The following is a 27,732-nucleotide window of genomic DNA, read 5'->3' as shown; positions in this document are numbered from 1 at the left end:
TGCAGGTTCGCATCCCACCAGGCTCAAGGTTGACTCAGCCTTCCATCCTTCCGAGGTAGGTAAAATGAGGACCCAGATTGTTGGGGGCAATAAGCTGACTTTGTAATAATGCTGCTGGGGGGGGTGGTGAAAGCCCTAATAAGCAGGCATATACATAGAATGAAGGCTATTGCTAAGCACATTGATTTGTGCTTCTTAGATTGTAAGCCGCCCTGAGTCTTCGGAGAAGGGCGGGATATAAATGGGATTTTAAAAAAAAATCCATGTAAACAATTTCACTTTGTTACAGGAACCGTCTGTTCCCGTAACCGTCTGTTGTCATAACCTGCCAAAGTTTCAGTCACAACCTTAGGATTTCTTAACAAAAGTATGCCTCATTAGCATTAGTATGCCATAGGAAGAGTCAGATGAGGCAGTTCTCAAATTTGATGAAACTTCAGCTCACTTTCCCATCTCATTCAATCAAAGAAAAACTTCTGGTAAGTTTCAGAGGAGAAAGGAACCTAAGACAGCCAACTTTTCTATAAAAAGCATAGTGATATTTCTGCAGATTCCCCATTATGTATTAATCATTGTAATTGGCCCATTCAGTTGGCTATCTGTCTAAAGCAGGACTACTGTAGAAGTCCCAGTTTCTAGTTTGTTGTGTTAACTATTACACCAAGCTCGCTCTTAAAACATGCAAACAGAAGGTGAGAAAAGAGAAGAGATAGCAAAAATTCTATCTTGTAATAAAAACTTGTGCCGGTTTGTTAAGAATTGGGTTTTCTACTGTAAAATGGACAAGCTTTTTCTGTCTTTTGCATTGTGCACTCAAAAGAAAGGTGGCAGACACATGCCTGGATTAAGTGACTGCACAGTTATGGGCTGGATTGGGGAGAAATTCTAGGGTAGCCATGCCGTAGAATCTCTCAGGATATATCTAGTAGGTTAGAAGGCTATAGCTTTAGTCTGGCAAGTTTCTGTCCATTAGATATAAGAAAATAAAGGATTGAACTCAACTGGATTTTATCTCTGTCTCATCTCTGGGCTTGGCCTGACAGAGGATCACCAGATGGATTCAGGAAGATCTCTAACCAGAGGGAAACCTTCTGAGAAAAAAAATAATCAAAACTGAGTTATTCTGGAAACCAAAAAGCAAAAAAAATATATTTTACAGCTCCTGTTCAGGTTGTAAGGCAGGTGACAGGTTGTAAGGCAGATTGAGCGTTGAGTGGATTCCAAGCAAAACACTACATGACAAAGGAACACTGTTTTAATATTGATAAGCTAGTCTGAGATTTTTTTTGAGCTAATAATAATAATAATAATAATAATAATAATAATAATAATAATATCTGAGATTTTTTTGAGCTAGTATAATAGGCAGAAGGAGTAGCATGGAGGAACAAGAGGAAGAGCCGTTGCCAAGACAACAGTCAGATAAAAGAAGTCCAGGACAAAACAGTAAGCCAAGAAACTATCTCAGATAGGATCCTTTCTAGTTCTCATGAAGATAAAGGAAGGTGCATCTGGACTATAAAGATTCATTACTATAAATTTACAATAAAAGTAGTTTTAATATGTATTATTTTGATTTCCTAATCTGAGCTACCTTAAAGGGCTGACAATTACAAATGTATTCAAAATAACTAATAATGTGTGAATAATTTCTGCCTTCCTTCCTTCCTTCTTTTCCTGTCATATAAGGATACAGTATGTGTAATTTTTAAAAAATCAAAATACATTATTGGACCTTTTGGCTTTATGTCTGTGCTTCTGGGAAGATATACAATCATGGTGGTTTCTGATTCCATCACACAAATAGATTATAGGATATAATTGCTGTGCCTAAAATGGAGGCTGCAGCCTGCATATTCATTTGCTTTTTTAGCTGCACCACCTGAGATGCAAAAGTATACAGGTACAAGATGCAGACAGAAGAACGACACCCACATTTTGAACACAATTGTAATTTTAAAAGTGCTGTGGGTTTCTTTGCTGAACATACCTCTTGACACTGATGATTCTTTCACCAAGGTGTCTTGCCATAGAGAAATACAGAAGAAAATTATTTCAAGAATGAAAACTTGCTCTCTTTATCTCTAAACTGAAGATTTCTCACAGAGCCATGCTACACATCATGGGAGAATAGATAGAGAATCACAATGGTCAAAGGTATCATAGGCTAAAGAATAAGAAATTTTGAGCCTTGACTCTCCTCCGAAATATTATGCTGACAAAATTCAGTGCCATGTTAATGACATTTCAGGCCATATAGGGAGGCCAGCCCTGAGAGGCCACTTACGCAGCAGCCTTCTGGTTGGTTAATGTTGGTGGTACTTTCTACTTTATGGGTTAGCAGCTACAAGACACTGGGAGTATTAGACGAAGAAGGAGAACTTCATTGGCTATAGGAAAAGAGACATAAAAAGGAAACGTGACAAAGTTCCTTCACTGTAATTAGCTTGTTATATATTTGGGAAGTTATTACATGTTTCAAGATTGTGATATTACCTTGACTAGCATTAAACCTTTCTTTCTGAAATCTACGTGGTTCTTGTTTCTTGTGTTTATCCCCTATGATAACAAGACAACAAAAAGGCCAATAAAAGAGAATTGAAAAAAGATCTCCAAAAGTAGAATCACAGAGGCTAATAGCGGATGGCTCCCAGCATGTTTATATAATGTGTTTGCTAAGTATTTAATATACAAATAATACATTTAGTAATGCAGTATTATTTCAGTAGACCTGTTCCAAGAAGCCAACTTTTCTTGCTTACAATACAGTGTATTCTACTTAATGTCTACGAAAGCATGTGCAACTTCTCCAACTTCTCCAAGAATAGAAGAAAGTTTGGACTCCCAGACAATAGAAGCACAACACAAGTAGAATACCACCATCCTATGACACAACTTTCTTCTTCATCTTGGAGTTGATGAAAGAAGCAAGAATTGCTCCAAAACCTGGACTAGCCTTTGAAAAGCCTTTAAAAGCTGCAATAAACTATTTCACTCTAACATGATACTTAAACATAACTGGGTATATTTCAGAGGGAGTTCATATTCATTTAGAAAAATGCTGATTTATGTGTCAAAGTACCATGTAATTTAGTAAGCCGATACAGGGCAACAACACTGCAATGAATCCAGAATGGGCTTTCATTGTGTTTTTTGCACATCATACACAAACTACGCTATAATTGTGCTGGTTGTTTCATAAACATCTTTCAAAATATAACCCAGAAAGCTTACACTTAGGATAATTAACAGTAATAGGAGTTTGTCAAACTATTCATATGTCTTTGAGAGTAAACACATTTATATATCTTTTTGAAGTACTTTCTAAGTAGGTGAAAGTAGATAAATTAGAAGACCCATCCAACAGATACATGCAACAGACAGAGAATGTACATAAGCACAAAGACAATCTTTCCTCTTCACAGCACTTGCATCTGCTGTGATTATGAAACTTCCTTCAGTCCAATACCTTATGCATATGCTTGCACCACAACAAATGTCTTCATTGCGGTTGATGTCTTTGGGTCATCCTGTTGAGGTATACATAGATCCCTCTTTGCTTCTATTGTCATGCGTACATGCAAGAGAATTAAGTGATTCCATAAGGTCAACTCACTTAAGCAATCGCTTCACAAAAAAGCATAACAGATCACGTTCTTCCACTGACTGTTGTATCTCTTCAAGCAACAGCCTTTTTCATTCACAGTATACATACAATGAGAGAAAATGGCTATCCTTTGAAGAGATAAGCAAGAAGGATGATCCTTCTTACATATTTGATTATACTATTCTTACTGACCTTCCCAACTGCCTTTGATCAAAGTTGTTTCCAAAGCCTATGGTAAGTTTAAGTAATGATACCAATGATGCTAACTATGGCCTCAAATGACATGACTGTTGTTGTCACACCACACCTGAAAGAGGAAGAACATTTGTACTAATGACACCACATGCACCAATAAAACAATAAAGCATATGTCAGCAATAACAGGGTAAATTTCTGCCATAGAGTATATACATACTAGAATAACTTCTTCATATAGAGTCTGGCAGACCTATATCATCTAAGAATGAGATAATTTTCTCATGCTCGCCCTAAAAGAAGACAGAGGGATTGATTAAGACCTTCTCTATGGTAGACCTGTCCCTCAGGAAAAGGTTACTCCATGAGGTTGGATGAGCCTCTATTTTGACAGTGGTTCAAAAGATTATGAAAACAGTTCTCTTTAAGAGCATTTGGAATCATGTGATAGAAATCAGAGATTTATTTTTAGTTTTTCATAGTTTTGTTTACCATGTATTGGTTTTATGGAGGAAACAATCCACTGTTATCAAGGATTTTTTTTTCTTTGATGTCCCCCATGTTCCCATCATGCAATGGTTAGAATCAGGTAGGGTGGTCATTCATTACACTTGAGAAAGGCTCATTTCATAGGTAATATGCTTTATATGATATATGGAATAAGTCCTCTGATATTCCGAAGAGGTTCTTAGAAGGGGCGGTAGATGTAATTGGAATGTGGAGAAGCAATAAGTATGGTTATGAAACTGATGTTCTGCTCTGGTTCCAACACACTGAATTTCTGTAGCATTCTATAATGTTTCTTTCTTGCCTATGTTTTTTAATGAGTTAGAAAGAATCCAACTTTTCCTCTAAGTACTGGTGTTACCCCTTCATCAAAGCTTTAAGCTGTGTAATTACCTTCTGAGACATGAGTCATCTTAGCTCTTAGCTTCCAAACCAGGTTTCCTCTATAAAAGGAGAATGGGATCTCTTTGTCTGCTCTTCTCAAGCCACTCTTCATATGTAGGAAGAAATGGAGGTGTTTTGCATCTTCTCCCCAGCTTTACTTTTGATATTTTGTTTGAAATACTCAGCTGCAGCCCCGGCTCTTTTTGCATTGCCAAAAACATCCAACTGGAGTGATTTCTACATTGCCCAGGTTGGTAATGGTTTGCATGCTTTAATGATTTAGGCTGCAATTTTAGGTGTACATTTGGAAGCCTAAGTCCTACTGTATTTTTCAATTGAACTGAGCTTAACTGTTAGCATAACTGAACAGAACAGAATAGCAGAGTTGGAAGGGACCTGAGAAGTCTTCTAGTCCAACCCCATGCTCAAGCAGGAGATGCTATATGGTTGTCCAATCTCTTCTTAAAAACCTCCAGTGTCTGAGCACCCTCAACTTCAGAAGGCAAGTTATCCACTGATTAATTATCTGTCAGGAAATTTCTCCTTAGTTCTAGGTTGCTTCTCTCTTTGTTCAGTTTCCATCCATTGCTTCTTGTCCTGCCTTCAGGTGCTTTGGAAAATAGGTTGACCCCCTCTTCTTTCTGGCAGTCCCTTAGATATTGGAACACTGCTTCATGTCACCCCAGTCGTTCTTTTCATTAAACTAGACATACTCAATTCCTACAATTGTTCTTCATATGTTTTAGTCTCCAGTCCTCTGATCATCTGCCTACCATATACCAAAAATAGGTTGTGTAGGTATCAACAGGACTTAATTTCAATGCAGCAGAGTTTTGTTCAAATGTTATGATAAACAAGTTATAATTTTATAGATTCTGCCCTTAGTAGCCCTATGAAGAAATTAGGAAAGATGTTTTAACTCTTTTTCTATTGCATGACAAACATTTTTATCCTGCTGTGTATGTAAGTGAAACACTGCATTTCTATCACAAATGATGATACCATTGTCACCATTTAGAAGAAGACATGTGGTTTTGTTATTTCCTTTTCCCGTACAATTGGGGGAAATAGGCTTTAAATGTCAACAGGGTCTTAAGTCTTGAAGACTCATACTGGAAATATAACAGAATCTTGCTTTAAATATTAAGCCTGCACTTTATGCAACCTGTAACTATATGGATCATTAGAAATGTTAAGCTACTGGAAATTCAATTTCATAACATTTTAATAACTTTAGGAAAGCATTTTTGCAAATTGTTAACCTGCATTAGAGTGACCATAATTCTAAATGTTAGTAAGGAAGGGAAAAAATGATTTCTTCCTATTTGCATGTTAAGATGCAAAGGTTTTATGCTTTGGTTTACAAATATGTAAATCATAGGATTCAGGTCACACTATAATAAGGCACATTTCATCTGTTTCCCTCGTACACATAGACACCAAACACATATGTCTGCTTGGCATAGTGATGATATATATTTCAATAATCTTGCAGCTTCCGGATTAACATCTGTTGGCAACTGATAATCTTGAGAGCCGCAATCCCAACACATCCGGGAAATTCCAGGTTGGAGAAGACTGTCAAATAAATGATAAAATAGCCATGTAATGTGCTGAGTCACAATATAGTTGAGTTTTACAAGTTGTGTAAACCAAACCAATGTCGCTGATGTATGATTATAATTTAATGCATACTACAAATCCATTGCATCCTCGATTTGTTTAATACACCATAGTTAAGCAAACTATAGCTACCTCACTAAATGGACACTGTAAATGCAGAGATTACAACCATCATTTTAAAAGCAGCAAACTGTTATTTAATTAACTCTATCACACTGGGCTTGAAAAACCTATCCAGTTTAAATAGCTATAGAATATTTAAAGACTTCTTGAAAACATCGTATACAAAAATAATAAGGAGCTTTAAAGTTTCCGAGCCACAATGATCAACTGAACAATTGAAGACAATATTCAGAGCACCAATTCACATAAACATTATATTGATGATGATGATGATGATGATGATGATGATGATGATGATAATGATAATGATGTCAACTTTTATTATACAGATAATTTAGTAGCGATTGGAATCAGTTAATATGTACTATTCGACTAGGTTTTAAATTTTATTTCTATCTCATTTTGTAAATTTTGTGTTATATTGTCACAATTTAGTTTGAGTATTTCACTCTGGAATTTAGTATGGTAGTTTTGGGTTGTTTTATTGTAACCTGATGGAAGATTATTTTTTAAAGAAGAGGGGTTACTAAATAGATGAACACAGCACAAGCAATTCAGGAATACGTTATAGCAGACATAGATCTATACAGTATTTAAATGAGGGCTTCCTAATTTTATGCAAAGCTGTACATTTGTTTGTCATCTCCTTCCCCCTCTGATGTATAAGAGGAGAACTTACTCCTTTATGTCTCTGCCTTTAGGAATACCTTGACAAATACTACACACCAAAAGGAAGACACCAAGCTGGAGAAATGATCAGTGACGGCAATTCCATGACAAGGAAAGTCCAGCAGATGCAAACTTTCTTTGGCTTACAAGTCACCGGAAAGTTGGACCACAGCACTATGGATATAATAAAGAAGCCTCGCTGTGGTGTCCCTGATATAGCAAACTATCGACTTTTCCCAGGAGAACCTAAGTGGAAGAAAAGGACACTGACATACAGGTAATGAATTAACATTCTTCAAATATCTATAAGAGCCTTGGTGGAGCAGTGGGCTAATGCCTCCTTAAGTAACACCAGCTGCCTGCAATTAGTGCAGGTTCGCATCCCACCAGGCTCGAGGTTGACTCAGGCTTCCATCCTTCCGAGGTAGGTAAAATGAGGACCCAGATTGTTGGGGGCAATTAAGCTGACTTTGTAATAATGCCGCTTGGGGGGGGCGTGAAAGCCCTAATAAGCAGGCATATACATAGAATGAAGGCTACTGCTAAGCTTGTAAGCTGCCCTGAGTCTTTGGAGAAGGGCGGGATATAAATGGAATTAAAATAAATAAAAAATAAAAAATATATATTACCGTATTTGCTACTTGCTATTCTGCCATTTAGATGTCTTCTTGTTTTGCCAGTCACCTATGCATTACAGAGCTATATCAACATTTGCCATTTGAGGGAGGTGGGCAAATCTCTCTCTTGCTTATTGACTGCACAAGTAGCATTTGCCAGTACTTCGGTGATATAGGATTTTAATATTTCCCCAAAGGTATGACCATCAGGAGTCAAACATCACTAACAAACATACCAACCTATATTTGCAATAGTGGTTAATATCTGTAGCTCGGGTGTAGGATGAGGGTGAAGATTTGTTCTCCAAGCTTGTTGGTTGGTTTCTGAATGTTTCGTTACCAGGCTAGGTGAAAATGTTACCTAGCCTGGTAACAAAACATTCAGAAACCAACCCACAAGCTCGGAGAACGAACCTTCATCCTCAGTCTATATTTTTTAAAGGAAGCTGCTCATATATGCAGGTGTAAGTTTAAGATGTGAGATACATCCTTATGATATTTCAAATAAGATACATTCACGTGAAAATATCCCATCTTTCATACCTTACCTTCTATCTTTCAATATTTTAAAAGTTCATATTCAGATAACATAGTTGCATTAAAAAAAATCGACAAAAATTGAAAAAGAAAAAAGAGGGTTTTTTTTCCCCCTTCATCAAGATCCATTGACAAGTTGAGTGGGCATTACATGAAATTTTTTTCTGACCAACACCATCAGAATGATTGATTCAATAACTCACAAATAACTAGAGCGCCATCTACAGGATGCTTAAAACGATCACTGCAAACTATCGTAAACAATTGTATGGCTTTAAACTATGAACTGCTGTTTACAGGGTTTTCCGTCTATTAAATTTAAAGTGTTGCCATGCAATAATTTTTTCATAGATTTTTTTTTAATCCAATGTCTTTTGAAAATAAACAATGCAGGTAATCCTCAACCACAACCGAGCCCACAATTTCTACTGCTAAATGAGACAATTGTTAAATTTTGCATTAGGGTTTTTAGGGTTAGGGTTTTTAATGGGTTTTTATACTGTTACTGTTTTTATCTGGGCAATTGTTTAATTCTCTTTTAATTTTTGTATTTTCTATTTATATATGCCCTGTTCACCGCCCTGAGTCCTTCGGGAGAAGGGCGGTATATAAATTTAATAAAAGATAAAGATAAATTTTGCCCCATTCTATGAACTTTCTTGCCACAGTTATTAAGTGAATCACTGCAGTTGTTAAGTTAATGACACAGCTGTTACACGAATTGGGTTTCCTCACTGACTTTGTCAGAAAGTCACAAAAGGTGATCACATGGCCCCGGGGCACCTGCAACTGTCATAAATATGAATCAGCTGAAAAGCATCTGAATTTTGATCTCATGCCCATGAGGTTGGTGTAATGGTTGTAAGTGTGGAAAATGGTCAGGAGTCACTTTTTTCAGTGCCGTGTAATGGTCACTAAACTAAGTGTTGTAATTCAAGGGCTATCTGTAATTCCTCGTTCCATAGATCAAAATAAGATCAAACTATTTCCCTCTTTCTTTTATAACTTATTTCTTTTCTTTTCTTTTCATTTTTGCTTCTCTGCCCTTTCTTTTTTGCAACCATAATGCCTGATGAAGAATTCTGCAAACCTCAAGAAAAACCTCCAAATAAGAACATTGCCTTGATGTCCATAGTTACGATTGCTTTATAACTGCTTCACGTACTCTGAGACCCTTTCCCTAACTAGCTACATTATAGTCTCATTCCCATCTTTTCATATGTGCTGTCAAGCACAGGAAATCAGGAGTCCAGGCGGTTCAAATGAATATATAGTTTTATTGCAAACTTAAGCTCTCTGCAAGAATCTGAACCACTAATGGTCAAAGCAAATTGGTAGTAGATAAGAGTCAATGGAATTCAAGGTGGGCTGGACTTAGAACTCTTGTGGGCTTGAAGGGACTTGAGACTAATGACCCATTTAACCCCCTCCCTTGGGCTCAGCCTTGTTATATTCTGCATGTGCATTCTTCTCCACAGGCTAAAAAAATACACGTCTAGCCTAACTCAGGCAGAGGTTGACAAGGCGGTAGAGATGGGTCTGAGAACATGGAGTGCTGCTGCCCCACTGAACTTCATAAAGGCAAAAACAGGAGAAGCAGATATCATGATCTCATTTGAAAATGGAGGTAACTGCTCTTGGTAATATCCCTCATACCGAATTTCAGATATTTGCCTTTATTCTTAATAGGCTAAGTTTATACTGGGAAAGAGCTGACAACGTTTTCAGAATAATGCAACTATTGTGTTTATAAGCCCTTTTGGGTTGGAAGACCCCCATATGAGTATGGATGAGGTGAACGTGGGGTATCTTTTAGGGAACACTTTCATCTGTTGAAAAAAATATGATGTGCTATATTTCTTGTGATATTCAAAGTGGTAAGTAAATGTCTAGAAGAAGTCAGTTTGGCAAAAGTAAAGGAGAAGGCATTTATTCTTCTTAGCCAATAGCTGCTAAGATACAGGACTGGTAGAGATACAGAAAAATGTAAGTAGAAGAAGGTGAGGGAGAAATTTATCTGGCTCCTATTTTAATAAGAATCCTATCTAATTTCCCACTTTTAAATCAATTTGTAAAGTGATGCTCAGTAGCCCTTTGAAATATACAACTTCTACAGATAATCCTTGACTTACAACCATAATTGGAACTGGAATTTCCATTGTAAATTGTTACAGTTATAAAGCGAGTCATCTCATGGCCAATCTCATTTTATGATCATTTTTACTACTGCCATTAAGTGAATCACTGTGGTCGTTAAGTGGATCATAAGGTGAATCCAGCTTCCCAAATTCAGTTTGCCTGTCGAAGCCAGCTGGGAAGGCTGCAAAATATGATCGCATGACCACAAGATGCTGCAACCATCATAATGCAAGCCATTTACCAAGTACCCAAATTCTGATCACATGTCTGTTGCAATGGCCAGAACTTCAAGGATGGGTTGTAAGTCACTTTTTCCAACAGCATTATAGTGTCAAATTTTTGTTAAACATAAACTTGTAAGTCAAGGAGTACCTGTATTAATTTTGCTATACAGGGAGCCAAACAAAGAATCCAAACATGAAGGAAGGAAGGAAGGAAGGAAGGAAGGAAGGAAGGAAGGAAGGAAGGAAGGAAGGAAGGAAGGAAGGAAGGATATTATTTCAGATGATATCCTGGAGCTTCTGTTCTGATTCACTGAATGCTAGTGGTAAAAAAAAAATCCAAGTTAAAAACTGCATTCTAATTTATGAAGGATTGTCTTAAAAGGAAATGGCTATTTGGTCTTTGTATCCAGTCACTGGTTTATTTGAGAGCAATTCTACAATTATTGCCAAATTCCACGGAAACCCTTCCATTTATAGCATTCTCGTATACTAAGAATAAAAAAACACCACGCAGTTCACAATATGTCCTAACTCTCTAATTATTCTAAGGTCACATTTTGTTTCTATATTCTGATAGACCATGGGGACTCCTACCCATTTGATGGGCCACGAGGGACCTTAGCACATGCTTTTGCACCTGGGGAAGGTCTAGGTGGAGACACTCATTTTGACAATGCAGAGAAGTGGACGATGGGGATGAATGGTAGGCATAAAACTATACCCTAACCTGAAAATACTTTAAAAGGGCAATTTGTTCAAAACCAGACCTCTGTATAAATAAATACACAAGCAACCATAAATGAACTGAAAAAAGGATTCATCTTGGTCCTTCAGTAACAGGAAAATCACTATATTTTGCAATGCACAAGGTTTAGTTCAACAGTACAGTTTGCTTTTCAGTAGATCCAGTAGAGATCTTCCTTGATTTATGAATTCTTCCCAACCCTGGAAGATCAGGGCTATCAAATGTTTATAGAGCTTGTCAATCAGAAGGTCGGCAGTTTGGCGGGTTGAATCCTGAGTGCCGTGTAACAGAGTGAGCGCCTGTTACTTGTCCCAGCTTCTGCCAACCTAGCAGTTCGAAAGCACGTAAAAATGCAAGTAGAAAAATAGGGACCACTACGGTGGGAATGTAACAGCGTTCCATGCGCCTTTGGCGTCTAGTCATGCCGGCCACATGACCACGGAGACGTCCTCGGACAAGCGCTGGCTCTTCGGCTTTGAAACGGAGATGAGCACCGGCCCCTAGAGTCGGAAACGACTAGCACACATGTACGTGGGAACCTTTACCTTTACCTTTTTAACATATGGCTTGTACTTCATGTATATAAAATCTCAAGAGCTACATTTTATGGGGGGGGGGAAACCAGCTAAATTACATGAACATTGACTTAAGGGGTCCTTGGTGCTCTCTGAGCTTGGTTGTTTTCTTGCAGACATTTCATTATCCAAACTAGGTGACATCCAAGCTCAGAGAGCATCAAGGACCCCTCATTTCAACCCTGAGTTGCAAATATTCTTTTTTATTGGGAACATTGACTTACAAAGCTTGATTTTGCAACAGTACAGAATATAAATATCCTTCTTAGTTTTTTTCCAAAGAATGAGAAATTCCTGCAAAAGTAGCATAGAATTTTATTCTCTTTTATAAATTTGAAGTCTTAAATTGGTCTTGCTGTTGTTGATAGTCAATCATGCTAAGCACGGAAGGAAAGCGCTAAATGAAAAGTAATTAATTAATTCAGTTGTTCCAAAAAGAGGGGAAATATCTGTCTTCATATTTACTATACAGTCCAGCATCCATTTCTGCTTGTACAATGTCATCATATTCAAACTTTTTGCTTTATCATACATATACTGCAGAATGTTGTTTTCAGCTCTATTGTAGCTGGAAATTGTATCATCAGACTATTATCGGACAATAAAGTTATGACTTTTGGCTTTGAGTACTTAACTCAAATGATCCCTAGTTATCATCACAATCAGTAGCAAGGAATCCATAAACCTATAGATATTACTAATATTAACATTATATTTTTATTATATAGGATTCAACTTATTCACTGTTGCTGCTCATGAATTTGGCCATGCACTGGGCCTTGCCCATTCTACTGATCCATCGTCTTTGATGTATCCGACCTACAAATATCAGCATCCCTTTGGTTTCCGACTCCCAAAAGATGATGTGAAAGGGATTCAGGCATTATATGGTAGTTCATATGGCTTTTTAAAAAAGTTTACCTCTTAACATTTAAATTCTTTAGATTTAATTTATTTACTTCCTTACAACTAGTCCTTCTTTTTTTTAGTAACTCATGCAAAACATTTGCATTCTTCGTTTATGCAGTGCTATCTCCATTTTATAAAGTAGGACATATTAATATTAATTGAAATAAATTTCTAATCTGGCTATGATTAATTAACACTTACTAATCATTACCAGATGTCATCATACTAAACTTTAGAAGAGAATATTTTTAATTCAAGGTTGATCTGTGGGGAATCTTGGGCTGTTATTTACTGTTAGCTTGTTTGTCTGAATACCATAAACAACAACTTAATCAAGGGATCACCACTCCCACCAATACCGACAGGGCAAAATGACAGCAAACCCCATTCCCCACTAGCACTAATGGTGTTACCTAGTTTGGTAATGAAACTTTTGGAAGAAAACAGCCAAACTCTGGGAGCACCAATGACTCCATACTAAATTATGGCTGTTGAGAAACCACAATTGGCTGAGTTCAACCAACTTTCTAGCTCAAATTCACATTAAGATTTCTTTGTTGGGTGTATAGACATAGATGCATTTATTAACTACCCTATGCTAAACAGTCGTTCACTTTCTTCTCCAGCCCACATTTTCTACTTTTATTATGAGGTGATTTGGGAAAATGGACAGAACATTTTTGTTTCATTTTAATTTCCCCAGGAGTTTGGGGAAAGATTCTCTATTATGGTCTAAACTTGATTTCCCCCCCCCCCACTTCTTACATGATTTATGTTTTAAAATGATGAGAAACTCTGCTATCAGATTTTCAGCAACTGTATCAAAGAGGCTTCAGATATTACAAAGGTCCCCAGACACATCTGGAAGGTATGGTTAAATATAAAGATGGTGGCCACTGACCGTGTAATTGCTAAGCACATTGGTTTGTGCTTAAATTGTAAGCTGCCCTGAGTCTTCGGAGAAGGGGGGATACAAATGGGATTAAAATAAATAATAATAATAATAATTGAAACTACCTGTTTTTTGTGTGTGCCATGGGTAAGTCTTTGATCATATCATGATGGCTGCCATCTTGACTTTCTTAACTATAACTCCATGGATACCCAACCACAGTTCTAGGGGTGCAGATTATGTATAACTACTGCAAAGCTCATGTTAAAACACTATTTTCATTTTTTCCGCTCTCCTATAAATAGTGTTAACAATTAATATCCCTTATCAATGTATACATTTTGCCACACATTCTGCAACTGAAGAGATTTGGTTTGGCTTGAAATATATTTCAGTACGACTATTTTAATGGAACTGGTTTTTTTTAATTAGAACTGTTCAGAAGTAATACTAATACTATATAATCTCTATCTTTCTATCTATCCCTCCATCTATCTAATTCTGGAGGATTGCAAATGTGTAAGTAATACAATATATCAGCCACATACAATGAGTTTTCACTCCTAGTTCAAAGAGAATCATCTTCTAGGGCCAAGGGAATTTGGATCCCGAAAGCCTCAGGTTTCACGTCAACCTTTTTCCAACCTACCAACACCATACAGTCCAGATCATTGTGACTCCAAATTTTCATTTGATGCTGTAACAATGCTGGGGAAAGAGTTACTTTTCTTCAAAGACAGGTAAGATTCTTTCTTTATTCAGTGTCCCACAGTAGACAGTAGACTATTACGTTTTATTTCTAGAAGAGTAATATGGTCTTGGCTTGTTTGTTTTTTGGAAGGCCAGTTTTCAGCTATATGGGAATATATTGGGAATGAAGGCAACATCCCCTTTGACAAGATTGTTTCACACACAACTCTTGGTTCTGAAGACCCACCTAAAAATCCCCTCTTTCTGCTTCCTGCTGTGGAATGACTCAATGATTTTGCCATTCGACGTGACTTCTGTCGTGTCTGGCAGAGAAAAAAGGAGAGAGATACAATGACTCACATGAAGTGTTAAAAGATTTATTTTCTGTGCTGTCTATTCTCACAGTTTTAGGCAGCTTAAATAAAACATCAATAAAATACAAAGTCAAGCCCTTAAAAAACAATCGGTGCTATTAATAACAACTGTAACTAAAAACTGTTGTCATAGAATGTCCCCTCTGAAGAGTACTGATTTCAGCATATCTACCTTAGGGGGGTAAACTGATCCAGAGAGATGGGACTATTGCTGAGAATACCATTCTCTGGATCTCAGCCCCCCAGTCTCTATCAGGCTGGATCCTGCAGCATCCTCTCCTTACTAGATTGTGTAAGGCAGGTAGATTCTGCCTGAAGAGCCTTGGTGGAGCAGTGGGCTAATGCCTCCTTAAGTAACACCAGCTGCCTGGAATTAGTGCAGGTTCGAGTCCCACAAGGCTCAAGGTTGACTCAGCCTTCCATCCTTCCGAGGTAGGTAAAATGAGGACCCAGATTGTTGGGGGCAATAAGCTGACTTTGTAAAAATGCCGCTTGGGGCCCCCCGAAAGCCCTAATAAGCAGGCATATACATAGAATGAAGGCTATTGCTAAGCACATTGATTTGTGCTTTAGATTGTAAGCTGCCCTGAGTCTTCGGAGAAGGGCGGGATATAAATGGGATTAAAAAAAAGAAGACAACAATTCATAGAAGTGTTTATAGATAAGCATCAGTCCCTTGGCTCAGAAGTCCACCATCAGTCAAGGCAGGGTCCTGCAGGACAAGTGTTATTCAACTGGGTCGGCACATTCTAGGCCTTCTGCAGTTTTTGTGACATGTTCAAGGGCAGTCCTGGACAAGGCAAATTGTAGTAGTCTAAATGAGAAGATACAAGAGTATGAATTTTTGTCTTTGGTGTCTCTGGTCCAGCAAAATGGTCAGTTTCTAGATGATACCATGATCATTTTTTGTGTGTAGAGATGTGGATGGATGAATATGGTGTAGCACTAGGAAAATAAAGAGAAAGCAATCCCAGATCCATTTATCTCTGAATTTCAATAAAGAACTTGGGAGGGAAGGGCATGGAAATTACTTTTACAGGTAGTCCTCACTCACAACTGAACCCAAAATTTCTGTTGCTAAGTGAATGGGTGTGGAGCCTTCTTGGAACTGTTGAAAGGACCGTGTGGTAGACTGAAGATAGATGACTCTCTAAAAGAATGCAAATGACCAGCTGTCTGCAAGCAGTATAAATCCTTCCATTCCCCACTATCCAGTCAGAGCTAAAGAAGCTTCTTGGATGAGAAGCGAAATGTCTTCAAAGAAAAAACAAGAAAGTCATGAACAAAGCATCTTTGGGATAACTATGACCTGGATGACCTGGATAGACATTTAACAATACCAGTAAATAGAAATCCTAAGTATTGCATGAATTTCCCAGTGTTAAAATGTCCTTCAAAATAAAGGGTAGGCATCTTCCCTGACATTCCCCTTCCCGACTTCTTATTTTTCCTCAATTTTTAATAGGTATGGGAGTGGATGTTGACCCATGCAGTTTCCTTAATAACATTTTTAGAAGTGCTTTGCCATTGCCGCCTCCTTCCTCATGCTGACACAGACTGACTGGCCCAAAGTAACCCACTAGCTTTGTGCATAAAGTAGAAGTAGAATTCCGGTTTCAGTGCCACACGTGCTGTATGTACAAAGGGGGGCAGAGCTTGGAATACATGATTAAATCTATCACATTGGCCTTTTGGCTTTTCTCTGGATGCCTCTAGCTAGGTGGTAAATGTGTATCTTTGGATTGATCAAGCTCAACTTAGCACCTATTTTATGAATAAGCAAGCTTCACGTAAAGTCATTTTGCAAGCTCATTACCATGTGCTCTCAAAAGTCCTAGGGTATGTTTGCTGTGCAGTAAGCCTCCCATTTTCTTTTCTTCTCTTTATCTTTCTCCGTCTCAATAGGTACTTCTGGAGAAGGCAGGCTCAACTCACAAGCCATGTGCAACCACTCAGCATTACCAGCTCTTTCCCTCAGCTCATGTCAAATGTGGATGCAGCCTATGAAATAGCTGAGAGAGGAATTGCATTTTTTTTCAAGGGTCGGTCAGTTTTGAAAACATATGTTGTTTTTGTTGGCGTTGTTTTCTTAGGAAACTAGATCTGAGAATGTGTATTCATCATTTGTGTAATGGTAACCTTTAAACAAGGTTCTAGTTTACCTTAAAATCAGTCTTGTGTGAAAGACTGCTATTACTGCCCCTTATAATTACTGGGCCTGTACCAGCAGCACAGTGGAGGCAGAGAAAAAAGAAAATTTCTACTAGCAGTTGCTCTTTTTCAATCACAAGCAGGAGGCATAACATTTCCTTGATGGATTATGCTCAACTTAGTCAATCATATAACACCACATAATTTTGAAGGAGATTCTGGAGAAAAAGTGTCAATAACAATGAAGACTGCTGTTCTGCAGCAATCAACACCCAGATTACTACCAGGATTAACTCTAGAGTGTTAAGAGTATTAACTAGCAAGTCTTTCCCAAGGATTTGGGCTAGGCAGATGTTGTGGTTTGATGATATTAAAGGTATCATTGAAAAATGTAAGCTGCTCCAAATAAAGCTGCCTTTTGTAATTGATATTAATAATTATTGTTGTTGCAAAAATAAAAACTTCTACTTAGAAGAGGAGGTTGCCACCAACATCTACACCAAATGGCATTTTCAGGTATTAAAAATAGAGTAGCAATTGTGCCATTGGGTGTAAATGTTGGTGGCAACTTCCTCTTCTAGGCAGCAGTTTTTATTTTTACATTTATCCCACTAAGCAACTTCAAATAATGATGCATCTCTCATGGTCCATGAAGTTTTGTTCAGACGGAGTCAGAAATTGTGAAAACCAAACAAGGGCAGGTGATCACACAGATTTGAATTGATTCCAGAGCATTAAAAAGGCTTTGTGTGGAAGTACCCAAGGATATCCAATTAAAATTGGAAATTCAAATTACAAGGTTATGTAGAGTCATCATATTTATTTATTTATTGTTCTCCAGGTCCTCATTATTGGACAACCCATGGTTTCCACATGCAGGGCCCTTCTCGATCTATTGCAGATTTTGGATTTCCTAAAAATGTCCTACACATAGATGCGGCCGTCTACCTGAAAGATGAAAAGAAGACATTCTTCTTTGTAGAAGATGAATTTTACAGGTTTATTGTCTCCTAATAATATAGGCTTTAAATAATCAGTCATGAAATTTCATTCCTAAGTGCTGAACAAGAGACCAAGGGGAAAAATACTGTCTTGTTCATAATACTGGAATATTGCCTCAGCCAGTAACAGAGATATCCTACATCTATTTAGCCAACATATAGAAAGGTGTGATTGTACCCTTAATTACATAACTTTTACATTTCTCATTGTGATTGCATTGTTTCTTTCCTAACACGCCTTGAAATTTCTTCTTTCTTTATCAGTTTACAAATGGGAAAGTTACATAAAAATCAAATGCAGATTTCCTTACATGAATCAGATTGAAACTGGATTTTTCCTGGATTAATTACTTACAAATGGGCAATCCACTTTCTCCTCTTTTCATTTCTTGCCAGGAAAAATGTCAAGATAGCATAGGAGCGTGATTTTAATTGATGAGATTTTCATTCAGTAGCATTTAAAATCTTGGCCCTAATAAGCAAATATTGAGGTGCATATTCAGTTCATTTTGCAAGTCATATATATCCTTTTCTAGATCTTATCTTGTGGCAATGGAGGTGGTGAAGCATGCTCACTTTGCCACCCTCATTGCATCCACAGATAACTGCCCAGCCACCCTGTTTAGGGTGACCAGCTCCCTTTTAAATCAGGGGACGGGAAGAGGACCCCTTGCGGGGACGGGCCGAGGAGTTTAGTGAGTATCTGGTGGATAAAATCGCTCAGATTCGGGCTGGCCTGGACTCTGACTGGGCAGTATCTGACAAGGGGGAAGCGATGGGTTTGGCCGATAATATAAGGGAAGAGTTTGATCCTGTGACTCCGGATGAACTGGACAGGATCATGGGGAAATTAAGTGCTGCCACGTGTTTGTTGGACCCGTGTCCCTCCTGGCTGGTTTATGCGGCTCGGGAGGTTACATGAGGCTGGCTCCTGGCAGTTATTAATGCTTCCTTGAGTGAGGGGTGCTTCCCTGCCACCTTGAAAGAGGCAGTGGTAAGGCCCCTCCTCAAGAAACCTGCCTTGGATCCAGCTATTTTAAATAACTTTCATCCTGTCTCCAACCTTCGCTTCCTTGCGAAGATTGTTGAGAGCGTGGTGGCATGGCAGCTCCCTTTGGTCCTGGAGGAAACTGAGTATCTGGATCCATACCAATCGGGTTTCAGGCCCGGGTACAGCACGGAGACAGCATTGATGGATGATCTCTGGCAGGCCCGAGACAGGGGTTATTCCTCTGTCCTGGTCCTATTAGACCTCTCAGCAGCTTTTGATACCATCGACCATGGTATCTTGCTGTGAAGTCTTGAGGGGTTGGGAGTGGGAGGCACCGTTTCACGGTGGTTCTCCTACCTCTCAGGCCATTCACAGATGGTGTTGGCAGGAGGGCAGAGGTCAACACCTAGGCCCCCTAGTTGTGGGGTGCCTCAAGGGTCGGTACTCTCGCCTCTCCTGTTCAACATCTATATGAAGCCACTGGGTGAGATCATCTGTGGTTTCAGGGTGAGGTATCATCAATATGCTGATGATACCCAGCTTTTCATCTCCACCCTGAACCACCCTGCCCTCGACATGATGTCCCGTTGCCTGGAAGCGGTACGGATTTGGATGGGGAAGAATAGGCTCCAGCTCAACCCGGCCAAGACTGAGTGGCTTTACGTACCAGCATCTCGACTTGTCCAAGAGGTTCCATCTTTGGTTATGGGAGGAGAGGTGTTACCTCCTGTTGATTGGGCATGCAATTTAGGCGTCCTCCTGGACTCATGACTCTGTTTTGAAGATCATATTGGAGTCGTGGCCAGGGGGCATTTGCCCAGGTTCGCCTGTTGCACCAGTTGCGCCCCTATCTGGACCGAGATGCCCTACGTACAGTCACTCACGCACTTGTTACCTCCCGTATAGATTACTGCAATGCTCTCTACATGGGGCTGCCCTTGAAGACCACCCAGAGGCTCCAGCTGGTGCAGAATGCGGCCGTGTGGGTAGTGATGGGAGCATCCCGATACTACCATATTACGCTCCTCCTGCATGAGCTGAATTGGTTACCGGTTACGACTTCCCATCGCCCAGTGCGCTAACACAGAGAGGGCCTCCTCAGGGTGCCATCGGCTAGACAATGTCGGCTGGTGACCCCCAGGAGGAGGGCCTTCTCTGTGGGAGTGCCAGCCCTGTGGAACCAACTCCCCCTTGAGCTCCGGATGGCCCCGGATATCCGGTCCTTTCACCGCGGCCTTAAAACATTCCTTTTTCATCAGGCTGACCTGGACTGACGACAGGGTTTTTAAAAATGTTTTTAATTTTTAATTGTTTAGTTTAACTTATTTATTGGGGCTGTTTATTTAATTTCTTTTAACTTTTGTATCGTTGTTTTTTACTGTTGTTAGCCGCCCTGAGTCCTTCGGGAGATAGGGCGGCATATAAGTCCCCAAAATAAAAAATAAATAAATAAAATATCTTCCACATTAATTAAAGATGTTGTCCAAAGCAATGGACACGTGATGTCACAAATGGACAAATACAGGGCACCACATATCTAAATAGGTTTAGTGAAAATAGAATTAAAATATTTGCAACTCAGAAAGATAAATATTTCCTTCACATACACATATATATTTGCTATAATTCTCTGCTTGGAGGTCTAGTGATGACCATTGACTTCGATGCTATTGTCAAGAGTTGTACAGCATTTGGATTCAAGTGTATATATTTAAGAAAAAAGGCAAAGACATAGTTAGAAAAAGGGCTTAATTAAACCCTGTGATATTGCAAGAATTATAACAAAATAAATTTCTAAGTTCACCTCAACTCTTATGTCACACTTTTTTTTTCAAAACACTACATTTATACATAGAACTTCCCCTTTACAATGTTTCTTTTTTTCAAGCTATGATGAATCAAAACGGAAGATGAACAAAGACTTCCCAAAGAGTATTGAGGATGAATTTTCAGGAATTAGTGGTCGAATAGATGCTGCTGTAGAGGTTAATGGTAAGTATTTTATCTATCATGTGATTTTTTTTCAAGCAGGTTTTAAAAACATTCTTGTTAAAACCTCTTTCCATTTAATTTTTCTGGATGTTTTTCATGATAACTCTGTTTTTGATTTTTGAATCATTCTTTAGTTATCACATTTATTCTAAAGTATGTATTTTCCTCATCCTCCTTTTATTCATGATATGATGCTGTAGAGTAAGTATTATTATTATTATTATTATTATTATTATTATTATTATTATTATTATTATTATTATTATTATTATTATTATTATTATTATTATTATTTATTCAATTTCTATACCGCCCTTCTCCCGAAGGACTCAGGGCGGTTAACAGGGCATATATAAATAACAATACAAAAGTTAAAAAGAAATTAAACAATGCCCAATTAAAATACAATAACAATAAAAACAGTAAAAAAACCATTAAAAAACCCTAACCCCATCAGGCCAGACCAGCTAGTTCAAATAAGTGGGTCTTCAGCCCGTGCCGGAAGGAGCGAAGGTCCGATGCCATCCGGAGCTCAACCAGCAGTTGGTTCCATAACGCCGGAGTGCCCACAGAGAAGGCCCTCCCCCTGGGGGCCACCAGTCGACATTCCCTGACCGGAGGCACCCTAAGGAGGCCCTCTCTGTGGGCAACAGGCCAAACTCAGTTAATTAGTTATTTTACCAGGGATGGTGAAGAGGACTTAAAATGGATTTCCTACTCCCAAAGCAATATTCTGGTTCTTGTCTAGTGGTTAGGACAGTCCAAGAGCTGCCCATGCTAGTTGGGATTGATTGACTTACGAAGACCTACAATTAAACAAACAGCAACCTATTGTATCTGGAAAGAGAAAGAGAGAGAAAGAGAATGAGAAATGTTCCACTAACCAACACAACAAAATATTCAAAACAAGACAAAAATGAAACAAAACAAAACAAGGGGACTCCAAAATCACTCTGTTCCCCAAGATCTGGGAGAACAACCACTTCTTCGGTGGTTTTCCAAATGATCTATTCTGGAACTCACTGTCCCAGCACAACTGACCCTCCATCAAAAAAAGGCTCATGTAGCCATTATACAACATTGGCACTTTTTATGGAACAGCAATAAATTCCTTTAATATAATTACCTGCTTTTGGCTTGTGGCTGTATATTCATTTATAAATTAAAAAATAATGAAATAGAGTTTGTAGATAGAAATATCATGGGCCACTGTTGTATAATCTATGATAGATTGACTATATTATCCTAATCGTGATAGGCATGATTTCTTTGAGTTCTTCACTTTCTTTTCTTTTTCTTTTCCTTTTTTAGGATTCATTTACTTCTTTTCAGGCCCCAAATCCTATAAATATGACAGAGAAAAGGAAGATGTGGTTAACGTTGTGAAATCCAGCTCTTGGGTGGGTTGCTGAGGCTAAAACGCTCATCAGAGGATGACAAATGAGCTAACCGATACAGAAGCCAAGGCAAGAATTGCAGTCCCTTTGGTTTTACATTCAGAAAAATGACTACAGAGCACCATGTCATAGCTCAAATCCAGTGAAGAAAAGAAAGCAAATGAAAAACAGCAATTCAAGAAACAAACATAATAGAATCTCAGTTACTTTGATAATCTCCAATTCACAGATGATATGAACTGCCCAAATCGTATGAATAAGTTATTAGAAATCCTTACCTGATAAATGAATATAAGATTGCAGAAATAATACCATCTGTATTCTCCTATTAGATTCCAGTCCCTTGTTTCTATGCTTCTTCTAAGCAGCCCTATGTGAGTTTCTAGGGTTTTATCCATAATTCCTCATCAATGGCATATATTAATAACACAATCCTTCAGAGGATGTGATGTGCATGGAAGACCATTCATGGTTTGTGGCAGAGTAAGTGCCATTAGTAACAACAGTCCTCAAATGTCTGATAGTGGCCACAAAAATTGTCCACCAGTTTCCAAAGCCTCTTAAGTCTTCCCCAATTCATGTTTCTTTTTTTCTTTTCTTTCTTTCTTTCTTTCTTTCTTTCTTTCTTTCTTTCTTTCTTTCTTTCTTTCTTTCTTTCTTTCTTTCTCTTTTTGAGTTAATTTTTGACTGTTGGCAACTGCCTGGCCAAATCCTTGCAGTTTTCTTGGCAAGGTTTCAAAGTGGTTTGCCATTGTCTTTTTCCTAGGGCTGATACAATGATGGGCCCAAGTTCACTCAGCTGGCTTCATGCCTCGGGTAGGACTAGAACTCATGGTCTCCTGATTTCTAACCTGATGCCTTAACCGCTAACCAAACTGGCTCTTCCCCAATTCATTACCTACAAGAAAATTGTAAATCCTCTGTAGTGGCTGTAAGTATTCCTCAAGACAACCTATCGTATTGTCAGTTTGCTAATTAAATAATTGATTTCTAATCAGAGGGACTATGCTCGTCTCCTAAGAAGATTGTAAGGTCCCTGAATCTAACAGGACATTATGTTTCTTCTGAGCACAGGTAGAAAAAATACCATTTCTTGTCTGGAGCCAATGTACTTGCTTGCCTTTGTGGATGATGAGACGTAAACCCTTCCAGTGGTGCTCCTTTTCCTTTCATGAGTAAAAGAATATTCAAGAAGGATTATTTGTTGCAGGAAAGGGTTTGTGTGATTAACCTCAAGGCCCAATTCTGACATTTTTGCTGTTTGTGATAGACGTACATTTTGAGGCCCACCATAATTAGTCTACCTATCCAAAACTGGTACCAATTTCCAAACTAAGTCATGAATGTTTACAGAGTTGTCCACAGGGGGAATGTCAAAAAATTCAATGAAATCAAAGCACCCCTTTTTATATGTGGTTTAAAGTATGTAAGAATTTAATCATTACTATTTAATCCTTATTATTGCTCTCAAATTATGGAACAGAGAATAACAATAATGGAAGGGACTTTGGTCTTCTAGTCCAATGCCCTGCTCAAGCAGGAGACGCTATGCCACTTCAGACAAACTGATTTAAATCTTCTATTTTGTGTTTTATATTGTTCTATTTGAAGAAAAAAAATCTGTTTGAGGATAATTTTAGAACTATTTATTATAGATAATAAATACTGGACAAAAATAATCAAACAAAATTACATGAATAAACTATCTGCACAGTAAAAGCAATGGTCCTGAAATGAGATTCACTTTAATTGCATGAAGCCTAAATTAAATATATAATAATTTTATGTTACTATATGGATATCAAAGGCCAAATCTCATGTTTGCTTTTTAATTTGTTTTTGTTTGGTTTGAGGGTGGTAATTATGGGTTGGTTTGTTTCTGAAAATAATCCACTGAAAAATAATGACTAAAGAGTAGAGCAGACATGTCAAACCTATCAGAACGTTTTCCCCATTGACAGCAATGGGGTGGGTGCGGTTTCCTCGTGACCCGTCCAGCCCATGGGCTGGCAGTTTGACAACCCTGGAGTAGAGTTATGAAGGCGGTGGGTGGGGGGGACATATGCCTTGTCAACAAGCCTTCTCCTGTTAATCAAAGAAGTTTCATGATAATTGTTAAGTTTGGGACTGTTTTTATATAGGAGCAATGCCAAAAACTATTATGGAAAGGGAACAATTTTGAATTAGTGTACAATCCCATGAAAGCTATGTTTTTACTGGATATAACATATTGTTTTATAGTTCATTATTTATTGGATTATCACAATTTATTTTGGATATTTTTTCTTACCTTTCCTGTAAGAAAACTAGTACAGTGGAATGGATGCTCCCTACTTTATTTCCACAAGTAATTGATAGATGCAGTAATTATGTATGATTTCCCCAGGTTAAAACAGTAATCGTTCTGAGTGAAAGTGGATCAGAATGCATTCCCATGTTTTTTCGCTTTATATTGGTGGAGCAGTGGGCTAATGCCTCCTTAAGTAACACCAGCTGCCTGCAATTAGTGCAGGTTCGCATCCCACCAGGCTCAAGGTTGACTCAGCCTTCCATCCTTCCGAGGTAGGTAAAATGAGGACCCAGATTGTTGGGGACAATTAAGCTGACTTTGTAATAATGCTGCTTGGGGTGTGTGTGAAAGCCCTAATAAGCAGGCATATGCATAGAATGAAGGCTACTGCTAAGCTTGTAAGCCGCCCTGAGTCTTCGGAGAAGGGCGGGATATAAATGGAATTAAAATAAATAAAATAAATAAAAATAAATATTAACATAGCTACTATCTGCCATATAGTCTAGAACAGGCATGTCAAACTCATGACGTCATGTGATATCGCACGACATATCGTGACTTTTCCCCCATTGCCGGCAATGGGGTGGGTGCGGTTTTGTCATGATATATCCGGCCCACGGGCCAGTAGTTTGACATACCTGGTCTAGAACCATATGGGTTCAATGTAATTTAAAGTTCCTCTTCCCCTTTTCCTTTCTTATTATAAATAAAACTGCTTTACAGCCATCCTAATTTGACACAAGGGACGCGGTGGTTCAGTGGGTTAGGACGCTGAACTTGTCGATCGGAAGGTCGGCAGTTTGGCGGGTCGAATCCCGAGTGCCGCGTAGCAGAGTGAGCGCCTGTTACTCGTCCCAGCTTCTGCCCACCTAGCAGTTCGAAAGCACGTAAAAATGCAAGTAGAAAAATAGGGACCACTACGGTGGGAAGGTAACAGTGTTCCGTGCTAGTCATGCCGGCCACATGACCACGGAGACGTCCTCAGACAAGCGCTGGCGTAGCAGAGTGAGCGCCTGTTACTCGTCCCAGCTTCTGCCCACCTAGCAGTTCGAAAGCACGTAAAAATGCAAGTAGAAAAATAGGGACCACTACGGTGGGAAGGTAACAGCGTTCCGTGCTAGTCATGCCGGCCACATGACCACGGAGACGTCCTCAGACAAGCGCTGGCTCTTCGGCTATGAAACGGAGATGAGCACCGGCCCCTAGAGTCGGAAACGACTAGCATGCATGTGCAGGGGAACCTTTACCTTAATTTGACACAATCCAGGCTGGTTGCATTAAAATTCCCAGCAACTCTACTAAGAATTACAGACATAAGATTGAAAGTTTCAAACAGGTAATTATGAAACTCACCCACAAGCACCTCATGATTTTCTTCAGAGGCAATTAAAAAGTTTGCAGTGGTAACAACTTGATCCCTGTGATAAAAACATGGCAGTTGCAGGGAAAGCAAACTGCAATCCAATGACAAGCCCCTCATATGTTTAAAAAGTATATGAAGATTATCAGTCATGCTAATTTATAATGTAAATAAATTTATAAGAAGGATTATTTTACTTAGAGCCAACATCCACTCAATAGAATAAAATTCAACTACTCCACCCAACAGATATATTCAGACCCCTCAGCCGTTTGTACTTTCTTCTTCCAGGTTTTACATTGTAAGCGATGTAAATTGTTTGATTATAAATAGTAACATTTCTAATCAGATTAAAATATAATTACTTATGAATAAAAACCACTGGTACAATACAACTGCAAAAACATTGCATTGAAGGAGTATGATTTACAAATTACAAGAGGCTCCGCCTGTTCTGTGTGTGCTACCTGCTCTAACATATGCCAATGAAAAGTGGACACTGTTGTGTAGTGAGTTCTTCACGCAGGAAAAGGAGATGAGGCAAGTGAGTTCAACAAAGCTCATGGTTTATTGCTTGCAGGATCTGAACTGAGAATTGGGCTGCAGCTTGCAGCAAATTATTTATTTATTTATTTATTTATTGAGATTTTTATACCGCCCTTCTCCCCAAGGGACTCAGGGCGGTTCACAGGGCATATATAAATAGCAGTACAAAAATTAAAAGAAAATTAAACCAATGCCCAATTAAAATACAACAATGATAAAATAATAAAAACCAATTAAAAAACCCATATACCCCTATCAGGCCAGACCAGCTAATTCAAATAAATGGGTCTTCAACCCGCGACGGAAGGATCGAAGGTCCGATGCCGTCCGGAGCTCAACCGGCAGTTGGTTCCATAATGCCAGAGCACCCACAGAGAAGGCCCTCCCCCTGGGGGCCACCAGTCGACATTCCCTGACCGGAGGCACCCTGAGGAGGCCCTCTCTGTGGGCATGCACAGGGCAGAGGGGAGTTGACACTGGCAGCAGGTGGTCCTCGAGGTATCCCGGACCACCTGCTGCTGGCGGGTGGTCCGGGATACCCTGGACCACCTAGGTATCAGGTGGTCCAGGGTATATAGCCTGGCCCCTAGGCAGAAGCCAATAGGTTTAAAGCAACCCATAGCCACCTAGGGACAGCCAATAGCAACACTGGAGACCTGAAGTCTGCGTTGCTGTAGAGCCGTTAGCTGCTCTAGCTTACCACGTGGTGTTACAACTGAGCCCAATACATAACACCCCTCCCCTCTTAGATCAGACAACATCATAGCAATAATTGGCAAACAGTACAAGTTACAAGACTTAATATCATAGCACCAATACTGTTTCAGTAGTGACAAATTACATTACAGGCAACATTATAGTTCCTTTATTTTACAACATAATCAGTTAGATAAGAAGGAGGCTTGCGTGCCCTTGTGGAATGCCTTGGGGTTCCAGTCACTTTCCGGTCTACCAGCTTACCCATCGGGCCAGGTAGACCAATGTCCCTTGATGCACTTGAGTCAAAGGAATTAGATGCTTTCTGGCTGGCCTCTCCAAGTTGGCCCACCCCAGAGTCATACTGATCAGCAGAGTTGCCACAGCATTTGTTAAAAGTCTGGTTGGCTTGCTCCTTCAGGAGATCCATGATTCCCTGAAAAATGCCTGGAGCAACGCTAACTCCAAATTGTAAATGCTTTACTTTGAAAGCCCCCC

The 27,732-nt window shown here is 39.0% G+C and overlaps 1 protein-coding gene across 1 annotated transcript; it reads left to right on the top strand.

Moving 5' to 3' along the window:
* Positions 1-1,379: 1,379 nt before the first annotated feature.
* LOC310640389 (matrix metalloproteinase-20-like) lies at positions 1,380-22,357 on the top strand (the record flags this gene model as incomplete). Its single annotated transcript, XM_083362598.1, has 12 exons — positions 1,380-1,446; positions 3,426-3,538; positions 4,812-4,943; positions 7,141-7,385; positions 9,741-9,889; positions 11,203-11,328; positions 12,674-12,835; positions 14,336-14,486; positions 16,716-16,852; positions 17,803-17,959; positions 20,842-20,945; positions 22,257-22,357. The coding sequence occupies 12 exons, from the start codon at positions 1,380-1,382 to the stop codon at positions 22,355-22,357; spliced, it is 1,644 nt and encodes a 547-aa protein (XP_083218724.1).
* Positions 22,358-27,732: the final 5,375 nt, after the last annotated feature.

The sequence above is a fragment of the Vipera ursinii genome (genome assembly GCF_947247035.1).
Source record: "Vipera ursinii genome assembly, chromosome: 4".
Taxonomy (NCBI): domain Eukaryota; kingdom Metazoa; phylum Chordata; class Lepidosauria; order Squamata; family Viperidae; genus Vipera; species Vipera ursinii.
This window is presented reverse-complemented; position numbering and strand designations above follow the sequence as displayed.